The 12,594-nt window shown below is 35.9% G+C and overlaps 1 protein-coding gene across 1 annotated transcript in view; it reads right to left on the bottom strand.

The window, feature by feature from the left end:
* Positions 1 to 12,594, bottom strand: part of ABCA12 (ATP binding cassette subfamily A member 12) — a 186,631-nt gene that overhangs the window by 18,757 nt on the left and 155,280 nt on the right. The window contains exons 39-45 of the mRNA XM_059927396.1: positions 11,866 to 11,971; positions 7,436 to 7,490; positions 6,689 to 6,866; positions 5,111 to 5,226; positions 3,936 to 4,095; positions 2,488 to 2,741; positions 249 to 453 (exon numbers count right to left, since the gene is read on the bottom strand). Of these exons, the coding sequence (XP_059783379.1) occupies positions 249 to 453; positions 2,488 to 2,741; positions 3,936 to 4,095; positions 5,111 to 5,226; positions 6,689 to 6,866; positions 7,436 to 7,490; positions 11,866 to 11,971 (1,074 nt within the window). The remainder of the gene's footprint in view (positions 1 to 248; positions 454 to 2,487; positions 2,742 to 3,935; positions 4,096 to 5,110; positions 5,227 to 6,688; positions 6,867 to 7,435; positions 7,491 to 11,865; positions 11,972 to 12,594) is intronic.

The raw sequence follows: 12,594 nt of genomic DNA on the forward strand, positions 1-12,594 counted from the left end.
AAGTCCACTCAGGGAGGATAGTAACTTGGGAGGGGGCTCAGGACTGGGTGTGTGGTGAGTCCTCCCTGCCAAAACGAAGACTTACGGGGTAAGTAACACATAGACACGTAAATTACATATATAGAATCCATCAAAATATTCAGAGGTTGACTTTCATATTTCTAGAAAAAAATTAAGGAAAGATAAAGATTTTTGCCACTTACCACGTCAATACAAAGGATAGCTAGAAACAAAACACTGTTCCTTACCTCCCCAGCAGGTATCCCAATGCTGATGTTGTTTACAGCTATAATCTTTTTGTGGATAAGGTGGTAGGTCTTTGTAAGACGATGGAGTTGGACCAGGTCATATTCATTCACACCATTCTCAACTCTAAACCTCTCAGCCCACACATCTTCATCTTCAACTATTGTCTCAATGACAGGTGAAGAATGAAATTTTTTGAAGAAGAGTCTAAAAAATGGGCCCAATGATTCTGCATCAATGACTTTGAAATGGTACCACTCAGTTTTGACATATTTTAATAAGTTCTCACTTCATTAAAAGTGGGCTATCACATACTAGGTTTCTTTTAAATTTTTTATGCATTATGGTACTCAAATAACTTAAAAATTAGTATGGATGCTCTTTACAATATTTGTTATAATATTTGGGAAACAGCTTTTGCTTTCCAAGACTTAAATGCTTACAGATCCACTATTAAAAGTCAGAATTTTAATTTCAGTAACTAAGGAAATTAGTTTGGGTTTGAAAGTTACTGCGTAACAGAGAGACTAGAGTCATTAGTAAAACTCAACACTTTACAAGCCCATGATCAATGATCACCTTTTTAAAATCCTCTCTATTTCTTCTTTTGTCATCACGATATGAATGTTATTCTACAGTCTTTTTACTGTGAATGTCTTACCTAGGATCTAGCCAATATATTAAGGTTATCAGTCCTGAAAACTCACGAAATCTCAAATCCACTTCAGTATCTTGCCTAATGAATACCAAAGCAAACCAAACCAACAAATCAATTCAGGTCTTCCTCCCAATGTCCCGTTTCTTTTAATGATACCCCCCAAGATTCCAATTGTGATGTTTTCTTTGAAAACATCCCCATTCCAAAATCCACTCATGCAGTCAGACTCCTAGCACTGGAAATGCATTATAACAGCCAGTCATCTATCATTTTCTGTCTTTTTCTATTACCATCACAGGCTTTCATTTTTTTTTTCTACACAGATTTATCCAAGAACCTCAAACTGGTCCAGCGTCTCTGACTCTTCCCTTACAGTATGCACTGTCTCCACAAAAATCACAGCTCCTAAAGCACCATTTGATCCTGTTGGTGTCTGTTCAAAAACCTTTAATGTGCTACTATTTATTTCTTGAATAAAGTCCAAGCTATCGCTTTTTAACCAATCAGTAGACTCCATAATTTTCCAACCCCATGCTTTAGCTCCTACTCTTTCATTACATCTAGTCTACGCTCTAGTCAAATTGTATTACTCATTTCTCAAATATGCCTCAAGATTTTTCTATCTTTGCTCTTGTCTTTCCTTTCATTATTATTAACTTAAATCTTATTTTTCAATAGGTGATACATGCACTTCATGTATTAAAATTAAAATGGTACTGAAGGATATTTAGTCAAAAGTTAAGTCTCCTTCAACCATATACAGTTTTTTAACAGAGGCACTCATAATTAGAAATAATCTATGCATATGTATGCATAAGTAATATATATTCCTTTTTTAAAACTCAAATTGTAATATACTTCATTTATAGTTCTGAACTTGCATTTCTCACTTAATAAATATTAGAAGTAATCCCAAACGTTACATAGTGAACTGCATCATTCTTTCTAATGGCTGCATAGTGTTTCATTGATAAATTACACATATAATTCATTTAACCAGCTCGCAAATGAAGGACATTTAGGTTGTTTTCATTCTTTTGCTATTAGGAATTCTTTTGCTATGATGAGTAACTTTATACATACACAATTCTGCATATGTGTTAGCATATCTATTGGAAAAATTCCTAGAAGTAGAATTGTTGGGTCAATGGTATGTGTATTTTTATTTATGATTTTGTCCTCACTTTACTCAATCTTCTTTTCCCAAATCCATTGCTAATATTCTACATACTCAATTCTCTTTCCCCACTTCTACTTTCTATCCTTCCAAACACAACTCAAAGACTACATCTTTTGTTTATGTACGTATTTTCTCTCTACCACTGAATCTTGATCTCTTGGAGGCTAACAGTTGTGCTTATTTAATTTTACTCCCTCACTTTACAATACCTGCAGAGCCACAGTAAAGTCTGATAACTATTTACTGAATTAAGTAGATTGTGAATTATGTTACAATTTTTAAAAGTTTTTTGAGCAAAACATTTCCATATTACTAATTAAGAAGCTTAGACTACTGACCCCTCTCTGAATATTTTGAATTGAGTTTTGTCATGGATGTCAAACACTGTTTTCATTGTATTTACCTGAGTTTATTCATTAGCCACTCATTGATTAAAAGTCGCAAGAAAAAGAAAATGGTTCCTTGAGAAACCAAAGCCACAAACATTGCACCTAGTTTATCCATCTCAAAGGTTTCACTTGGATATTCCACTCCATATGCTTTTAAGAAGTCTAGGACTGACTGTTGTTGAGAAAGTTCAATCAAACCATAGCCAAAACAGAACTGCGGGAAAATCAGGAAAATGCGCTTGAGGGTTTCAGAAATAAGTTCTAAAGTCTGAAATAAAAGAAATAAAAATAAAGCTCAGTGTTAGCCTTCCAACAAATTGACAAAAAATTGAAACTAGATGTAGATAAATATTGAAACCTGAGAAGCTTATCTAGATTGGCAATTGTTTCACATGCATACTGAATTTACATATAAACATTTACTATAAGCAAATGGTGGAGATTTATTACTAAAATACAAGCCAAAAAGGATTTTATATATATATATTTGAGATGGTCTAAGGTGTCAGGCCAAACCCTGGGGGCAGAATCACTTCTAGACCTGCCTTAGGTCCTAGGAATGTAGTGACAGCCAGGGTGCTAGGGTCTGATAGAGTATCTATGGGTAGGTGTCTGAGTAAAGGAGGGATTTAGTACAGTAAAGTTTCAGAACCTAAGGTAATTCCTACTAGAAGAGGGAATAAAATGGTAAAATGATATGGAAGGAGAGACAACCTATCTCAACGAGGAGCAAATGGCTCATTTTCACGTTATTCACGCTTGGGACCACCACTTGCACCTCATGAATTTTCTTCTTCCTCCTGGAGTGTGCTTGTCTATTCCTCACTTCATTTTCTTTCTATTCTTTTCCATTCAGTTGTCCAGCACTGAGTGTGCTTGTCTATTCCTCACTTCATTTTCTTTCTATTCTTTTCCATTCAATTGCCCAGCACTGGTAGGACTTCCCTTGTCACCAATCATGACTGTTAGCTCTGAACGGAAAGTGATGCTTACAGTGAAGTAGACTCCAATACATGACTGAAAGGGAATGAATCAGGTTTTTTCTCTATGGATGTTCAAATGAATCTTAACCCATAGTCATATAACTAAGCCATTTTCCTTGTCCCTACCATACCATAACAATTTGTTAATGAGTAAAAAGTTTAGCTGACCGATTGGTTGCATGATTTTTGTAGTGCCATACAAGGTATCTGACTGAATGTATCTCCATTTACCTACTTAAGCCCTATCAAATGTCAATAGTTTTGACACTGCATAAATATAATCATAGACATTAACCTAGATGGAAACTAAAAAGAATTTAAAAATGCCATAGTTTCCCCTCTACTATATTTAATAGAATCAAATGAAATTCCCCTATTCTATTTAGAGAATGCAAAATACAGAAAATCTCTCCACCTTGGAACATGTTGAAGCATTTGATACAAGAACTGAAGTTTAGCAGACTAATAAAGGACCTTACCATATCATTAGGCTTTTCCTTGGAAAGGAAGTACACCACCGACAGGGAAACAATGGAATTGATGCCAAAAAAAAGGTTGATGCAGACATAAGTGATGAAAGCCACTCCTGTTTCATGGAAGAGCCCAGCCAGCAAGTACATCCAAGAAAATGTGGCATACCTTTATGTTAATAACACTAAGAATTAAAATCACGCCGTAATTATTCTTTTACTAAATATATAACTTCGATAGTGTTCCAAAGTGAAAATAAACATTAGAGATCAGTTGTCAAGGCTTGTAGTTAGATCTCTCTTTTATCCCTCTTTTTAACAACAGCCAAAAAAAAAAGTGAAGCACGCTTTTTAAATGACAGTAAAGGTCTTTTAAGGAATCTTGAGTAGTCATTACAATTACAAATTAATTTTTCCTAGAGGTGGTGTTACCCCACCCAGGCAAGACATTTTTTTTGGCTCAGAAATGTGAGTTTAATAGATATATCTTATAATTTAAAGTTGAGAAAAAAAACGACATTGTCGGCTAGCTAAGCAGACAGAGTATGCTTAGAAGCTGCATGTCCTGTTGTGAGCAAATACTTGAGCAACCTTTGGGGTAATGAAGTAGAACTAGAGACGGAGAGATCCTTCATCAGCTACAACTGCTAACTAAATGGATACTACCCATTCATTCAGGGCAGAAAGAACTGCTACCATAAGTATTGGTTATACCAAACTGTATTACCTGTATTAATTACCCTAATTCAGAAACAATATTATGTGTGTTCTTAGGCATCGATAAAAATAAAAATAAATATACATGAATATATTTACTTTTTAATGCCTTATATATTTATATATACTCACAACTTGTTAATACATAAATTCATACATGTATACACATTTTTCTGATCATTCTAAGGCCTCCATTTTTACGTAAATTGAATTACGTATGTAAATTGTTAAGTGTGACAGTCAGCACCTAGTAAGTGCTCATTAATGACAGGTATTCTGTTAACAACAACAACATTAATTTTCACAAGTATTACACTTTACAAACTATGGACAGCAGGTGTAATGTATTGTTAATCATTACTCATGGCTAATGAAACCCCAAGACAATTGTAAATTAGCTAATGAGATTTAGGTCCTGTTTGTATCTAGGAGCATTTAATTCTGTTAATTCTTTCACTGCAGCTTACCCAAACAACAGAAGTAGGAGAGATACAGCGCTTAGGTTGTTTTCACTGTAGAAGGCAGGTAACTTGAAAATTGCAATGACACCAATTGAAAATGCTACAGGCACCAAATAGAAGGCCTATAGGAATATGTAAAACTATGTTTAATACATGGCAAATATTTTTTAAAAAATCAATAGCCCATCTAGTTTAAAACTGTAACAAATTGAACTAGAAACACTTGAAGAAATGAAGTTTTATCTATGTTCTTGTTGCTTGTAACATTCAGTTCACTTTACATTGATTTCACTCTAGAATTTGTCTCCTGCAATACGAGGTCAAGCCAGTCTCCATCTTTATAGAGATACTCAGAGTCCCTGGTGTTCCTCCCTCCAGGCTTTGAGACTTGGGATCATTTGGTGACAAAGGTTCAGTGAGAAAGATAAGACAGCCAGGTATCTTTGTATTCGATTCAGCCCTCAAAGTATTGATTTCATTTTGAATGCTGGAACTCTCTCAGATGGTTGATTTCTAAGGCTTGGTTATCAGTGTGAGCCACTCTGTGCAAAACAGCAGGGCAGTGGGTACCACACATTCTTGGAATCACAAGGATATGAACAAAGAACTCAGTGTTTCATCGGCAAGCAGAAATAGTAAATGCTGAGGGTTTGCAGCAAGATGTACACAATGAAAGAGATGGGAATTTAATTAGGGAGGAAAATCTCCTAAAATTGGAATGAGAACCAGAATCTAAGTAGTAAGTGGCCCTTCAAAGAAGTGTGTAGTTTAAGCTTTCTTGACATATTAAAGCTCCTATTAAGTCCAGAGGAATCATTACCATTTTTTTTTTAGATTTGACTTCTACAACAATCGCATTTCAGACCTCACTGGATACATTAACCAAACATCCAGGCAGTTAATTACTCTCCAACCCTGCAAGCCAATGACAATTTCACCATAATCACCAGGCAAATACGTACCCATCCTGGGCTTTTGGTCATACTGACACATTTGGAGTCAAGAAAAACCATCTGAATTTGGGACCATTTTATGCAAATAAGAGAGCTATCAATTAAATTCACCCTTTATTTTCCCTACTAATCTCTAATGCGTCATTCAGCAGAGGCTACTACTTCGAATTTTCCACTATTAGTTGATTAAATTTTTATAAGCTTGCTTATGTGGTACCACTGGGCAAGGCTATTCTGCTCCTAAGCTTCCATTTCTCCACAGTAGTGGTTCTCAAACTTCGATGTGCTTAAAATAACTTGGGGGAGCGGTTATTAAAAATGCATATTCTCCATGCTCCACTCCCAAGATATGGACCTCTTAAGTCTGGAGTGAGGACCAGCAATCTGGATTCTAACAAATGTCCTGGGGAATCTGATATAGAAGGTCCTCAGACCACAGAGATAAGGGCAAGGCAGGTGGATTTCTCTTTCTTCCAACCACTGGATGAATATAAGCCTGATGCAATTTTTTTCTTAATTTATTGTCTTTGTGGTAGTAATCTGAACAAACCAGGGCAAATAAATCTCAAATATAAAACTGTCTTCTACCCAAATCGGTCCTGTCTTTCTTACAAAGACACAAGTTACTCACCATGTCATAAATGAAGTTTGTTACCCAGTAGCATGTGACACCAATGCCTGAAATGTGCTGCAGCTGCTTGGCTTTGGTCTGATGCTCCCGTACAACATAGGTGACAAAGCTGGCAGTGGTGACAGAGTAGCCCAGCAGGATGGAGAGTGCCACTAAAATATCGATTAAGCTGCTCATTCTACATTGAGCAATAGGGAGAGGAGAGCACACATAAGTTTTGAGAACTCTTTTCTTTTCAGAAAGATTCATGGCTAAAGCCATCAACAAAACAGTGCAAGAGTTGGCTGTGACACAAATTAGTCTTCTTGCAAGGCAGCCAGATAATATCTTCTACATGACTTGGCTGTGACCCTGGGATAAATGTAGCTTGAGTGCATCTGAATTGACTAGGGATATTTGATGGAAAAACCTCAGTCTCCAAGGGCTACAGGGTGTATGCAAGAGATATAGTTCTTGAGCATAGAAATTGTACTTAAATGCTATGCAGGGAAGTTGAAATGATGAAACACTTATGCACTTGACTTACAAAAGCAGGAGATTCTGTGAATCTACAGTCAACAAGCTCTACTTGGCAACCTCACTCTACACACTTTCAGAAATCTCCTTTTATCCCAGTGAGTGACTTATATTACCAGCTCTTCTAGATTGACATTCATTCAGATACAACTGTGATTTCCAATTATAGCACTTTATACAAAAGCTCAATAAGCCAAGGAGAAAAGAGTCATGCCATATATGTCTGCTTACGTGGCTTGTTCTTGGTCTTGCACTCCTGGATAAGGATGGCTATACAGGATGATACCTTAAAGGAGAGATGGTTCTTTTCATTAGTAGGTATTCAGTTAATCGGGAATACCAATTTTTATGCACACTACTATATATAAAATAGACAACTAATAAGAACCTGCTGTACAGCACAGGGAACTCTACTCAATACTCTGTAATGGCCTATATGGGAAAAGAATCTAAAAAAAAATGAGAAAGTGGATATATGTATATGTATAACTGATTCACTGTGCTGTACAACTGAAACTAACACAACAAAATCAACTATACTCCAATAAAAATTTTAAAAAAAGAAGTACCAATTTTTATTATTTATTTATTTAACATCTTTATTGGAGTATAATTGCTTTACAATGGTGTGTTAGTTTCTGCTGTATAACAAAGTGAATCAGCTATACATATACATATATCCCCATATCGCCTCCCTCTTGTGTCTCCCTCCTACCCTCCCTATCCCACCTCTCTAGGTGGTCACAAAGCACGGAGCTGATCTCCCTGTGCTGTGTGGCTGCTTCCCACTTAAAGAATTTTACTTTGGGGATACTCCTTTAAAGGAAAATGATGCCCCCCCACCCCCCCCACCCCCACCAATCTCATCAGTGCCACACAATTGATGGTACTCACACACACACAAAAAGCCCAAAACAGTTTTTCACACTGTGCATGGAATTTTGGGGGAAGGGGCAAGAATTTACACTTCTTATATAGCATGTTCCCCCTCTACTACATTTAAGTCATTGTTTTCCAGTTTCTTATCTCCACCTGGTAATATGGATGTTTGTATTCAGTAGCACTTTAGAAATGCATGACATTTAAAGAAGCACCTCAAAGGGAGACCAATTATATGAGGATCTCCTAAAGAACAGACATTTTCCACCCCCATCCCTCTTCATTGTGCTATTGGCTGCCGTAGGGAAATATTGTAGCCTGAGAGGATCCCTTCTCCTCCTTTACTGCTTCTGAGATGCCTCTTGTTCTAGAACTCTACCAAGAGTAGAGCTTTGGAACTTCAGCCACTCTGGAGGGATTGTCACTGAGACATAAAGATCCAAAACGATTCAGAGAAACTAGCTGGCTCCAGAAAAGTAGTCACTTAATTCCAATGCAGTCCTAAATTATTTGTACCTCCAAGGGTTGGTTATACTCTCTGAGTATAAGCGTAAGCAAGGTTCTTTCCTCCCTTTCCTTACAGGACGTTGGTTAGCCAGAGTCAAAATGGGCTGACAAGTTTCGCAAAGGGCCACGGTGTGAAGGCAAAGCCTATACTGTCTGAGTAACTTTGGAAAAGAACAGTAAGGGTAGGAGTGAGGATATCCCTTAAGTACTTTTTCCTATGAAGTCATAAGCTGAACAAGAACTTTCTCACTACTGCTCATATAGTATATGTTCATTATATTAGGATATTAAGGCCCTTTGATAGCACCCAAATATTATAGGTTATTCTAAAGTTCTATTATTTCCATTAGCTTAAATTTATAATTTTTATTAAGTAGAGTGTGACATATTTTGAGGTTGAAATCTGCAATTGTTATATATTGAAGAAAAAATATAATATATAGTTAAATCAAAACAAAGAAACTACCAGCAACAATAATCAATTTGACCTATAATTTTAATCACATTATTGGGGGAATGCACTTCTCTTATCTTTTGTGTAAATTAATGGGCTCTCTTTTTACTGAGATTCAATTGTCTTTGGGCCCTACTTAAACCTTGTTGCTGGATTATAACATAGGCAAGGGGAAAACATTTCTCTTAGTCCTGATCTGTATTTCAGAATCAAGAAATACTCTATTTCACCAGAGGAATCTTTACAAATACATTTACTCCAATATGAAAAATGCTGCTAAACCAATTTTTTTTACAGATCTTTAGCGGAAACATCAAGTACATGTATTAGGGTTTGGAATCTATATCACAATCTTTTCTGTGGGTTCTACAGCATCCAGCATAATATCTTAAGTACAGTGATTAGTCAACGAATGCTTATTGACTCGAATAAAATCTTAAAATTTCAATTATTCCCCCATATACAATACACATTAAAAAGAACACATTTTCTGTTATTTCTACATGTGTAAACCTAAAATGAGTAACTTCCCATTGACCATTGCTAGTAATGCAATAAGAATAAACATTAGGGTGGAGGGAACAATGTGTCAATATTTTTGGAAAAGAGCCTGGTTGTGTAGCATTTGTTAGTGAAAACAAGTAAATCTGTATTCTAGGGGAAGAAAGAACAGAACTTCCATGTTAAATTAACCACTAGAGGGAACCACATGAATATAACAGATATTGACATTGCAAAGGAAAGCTAATTAAAAGATTTTTATTAGCAGGTTAAAATTAAAAGAGAATCAATTTTACAGCTAAAGCAAAATCTCAATTCATGTAGAATCCAACAAAGGTGCCTTAAGACAGCTAGTGTAGTAGGGGGAGGTGGCAGGAGAATAATTGAGCTGATTTTTAAAGACAACATTATCATGGCAGATCCCATACATGCATTACAAAACAATAAAAGCATTTTAAGGTGACATGGATTTCTTTTTTGAAAGAAAACAAACTCCTTCCAGAGCAGGTGGAAAGCTACCACTTTCATAAGCCTATATGAGAAAAGTTAATAAAAAATAGAAGGCACACTACTACTAATCTCTATATAACTCAAGCTAAGCCTTATTTTTAAATTAAAAACATTTCCTTTTAGGGTCAATATGAAGTTTATGTTCCAGAATTCTTAACTCTTTAGACTATGTAACTTAAAAATACAGTTGTAGGGGCCACAACAAGCCTGCTGGGATCCAGAGTGATTCAGACTGCTTTCATCTTGGTAAAGAATGCTAATAATAAATGAAACCTGAATGTAGGTTTCAAAAGCTGATCTTTCAAAAGTGGCATTGTCTCTTTTTCTTACCTACATACCTTTGCAACATTTCCTCCTAGTCATTTCTATGGTTCTTATACTTTCATTATCCGTCATGGCAACAAATGTCTTTTGCTCTCAATAAGACATCCTACTGAAAGTCAAGGGTTCAGTAGTGTTTCAAGCCAGCTTATACCAGACCCACCTGGCTTCAGTCATCATTTAACTTAATTTACCACTTTTGACTCCACACTTTATTGATGCTCTAGGTCTAAGGACTATCTATCCATCTTGTTATTTTCTTCAGGGTTCCTGCTGCTAGGAAAATGCGGAAGCAGTTGGGGAAAAATACTGTTCTCTCTTAAAGGAAGACTCTGAAAGATTCTGTTCCTAGAATGAGTATTTGACTCTACAGTTTACTTCTACAATCAGCAGAACGTGCAGCACATGCTATTATGCCCAACAGTAGGGAAATGAAAGAAAAGTAGACAACGGCATTTCTTTTTTTTAAATAGTCTGTTAGCCTACTTATTAGGCTAGAAACTGTTGGCCAGCAAATATTTTACTCTATTTTCTCCATCTTTATTATTATTATTTTGGGGGATCAGTATGGGAAAATAATTTAAGCAAGGCTTAATAAGATGGAATGGTCTGATGAAGAGTAATTGAATTAGAAAACAAATCAGTCTCTTTCAAATTCCAAACCCTTTTTAAAGACTATGTGGAAGCTTCTTGGGAAACCCCACTAAAGCAGACCTTGCTGAGTATAGAGAAGTATCAGGAAGATGAAAAGGCAGGAGCCAGGCGCTTCTGATTCCCAGAGAAATAGCGGTAGGAAACAATAATACTCATCCTGAGAGGGAGCTAAGGATTAGCAATATTTTATACAAAGCATGTGTCATTACGGTAAGTACTCAGTTAATGGTAGCACTTCTCAATAATACTCATCCTGAGAGGGAGCTAAGGATTAGCAATATTTTATACAAAGCATGTGTCATTACGGTAAGTACTCAGTTAATGGTAGCACTTCTCAATAATACTCATCCTGAGAGGGAGCTAAGGATTAGCAATATTTTATACAAAGCCATGTGTCATTACGGTAAGTACTCAGTTAATGGTAGCACTTCTTTTCTGTTAGAACTTCTTAGCTTAAAAGTTTTGTTTTCACATTTAGATTTGTGTACAATATTTATTGACATTATTATTTTATTTTTTAGCCTATGTACAAGTAAATAGTTATAAAATATTTTCCTATGAGGTATAAATACTAGGTGTGAGAGCAGAAATAAGTGTGAAGTCAGCATTATTATCCTGACTTGATAAATGAGGAAACTAAGTTAACCTGAAGTTAAGGGGATTATCCAGAATGTTCCATCTGGTGGTAGTTACTACTTCCAAACTCCTTTTAAAGATCTGTGATTTAAATACCATAAAATAGCTGCCACTGGGAGGAAATGGCATCTAGTGCACATTTTCATATGGACAGTAGCAAAAGTTGCAATACAAGAAACTTCTAAGTAAGTAACTTTACCATGTCGGGCAGCATCGTATTTTGACATGTTAACTCGCAGGAGGAAATTATTCAAGCTGTTGAGGTAAGCTGGAAGGGAGTGATAGCCTTCTGGATCATACCATACCTGTTAAAATTCCGAAAGAAGGCAAGATCAGTATGGTGTTCAAATAAATCAGGCAGTCTTTACATCTTACAGCCTATATAATTTATATTTAAAATAAGGGCACCAATTTCCCAGTAACTTATTTCATCCTGGCAGATTATGAACCATCCACCAGTGTTGACCACAGAACTCTAAGTTTCCAACCTAGAGATGGGCAGGGATTGGGAAAAAAACTTTTTTTCCCTGCATGAGAGCACCAAGTTACTAGTTATTCTAGACCTTCTCTAAAGGTAAAGCTTGAAATAAACAGAAGACATCAGTATTATCTTCATTTCTGTGACTGGACTGTAGTGATTCTGGAACTAGAACTAGGGCATTCTGTCTCTCAGTAATAATGATAATAATAATAATAATAATTAAAAAGCAACTGGCATATAGGCCAGGCTGTAGAAAGAAATTAAATACATATACAAGCATTGTGTCCTTAGCAACAAGATTGATAACCTTGAAATACCCCCACTAACTTTCTATTCCTACTTGTAACCCACAAGAAAGTGAGTTAGTTCATCTGCTATGTCAAAAGCAGAGGATTTAAAATACTGGTATACCTCAATTCAAGAAAGCCAGTTGGTAATTTAAAATTA

This window comes from Balaenoptera ricei, chromosome 7, assembly GCF_028023285.1.
Source record: "Balaenoptera ricei isolate mBalRic1 chromosome 7, mBalRic1.hap2, whole genome shotgun sequence".
NCBI classification, from domain to species: domain Eukaryota; kingdom Metazoa; phylum Chordata; class Mammalia; order Artiodactyla; family Balaenopteridae; genus Balaenoptera; species Balaenoptera ricei.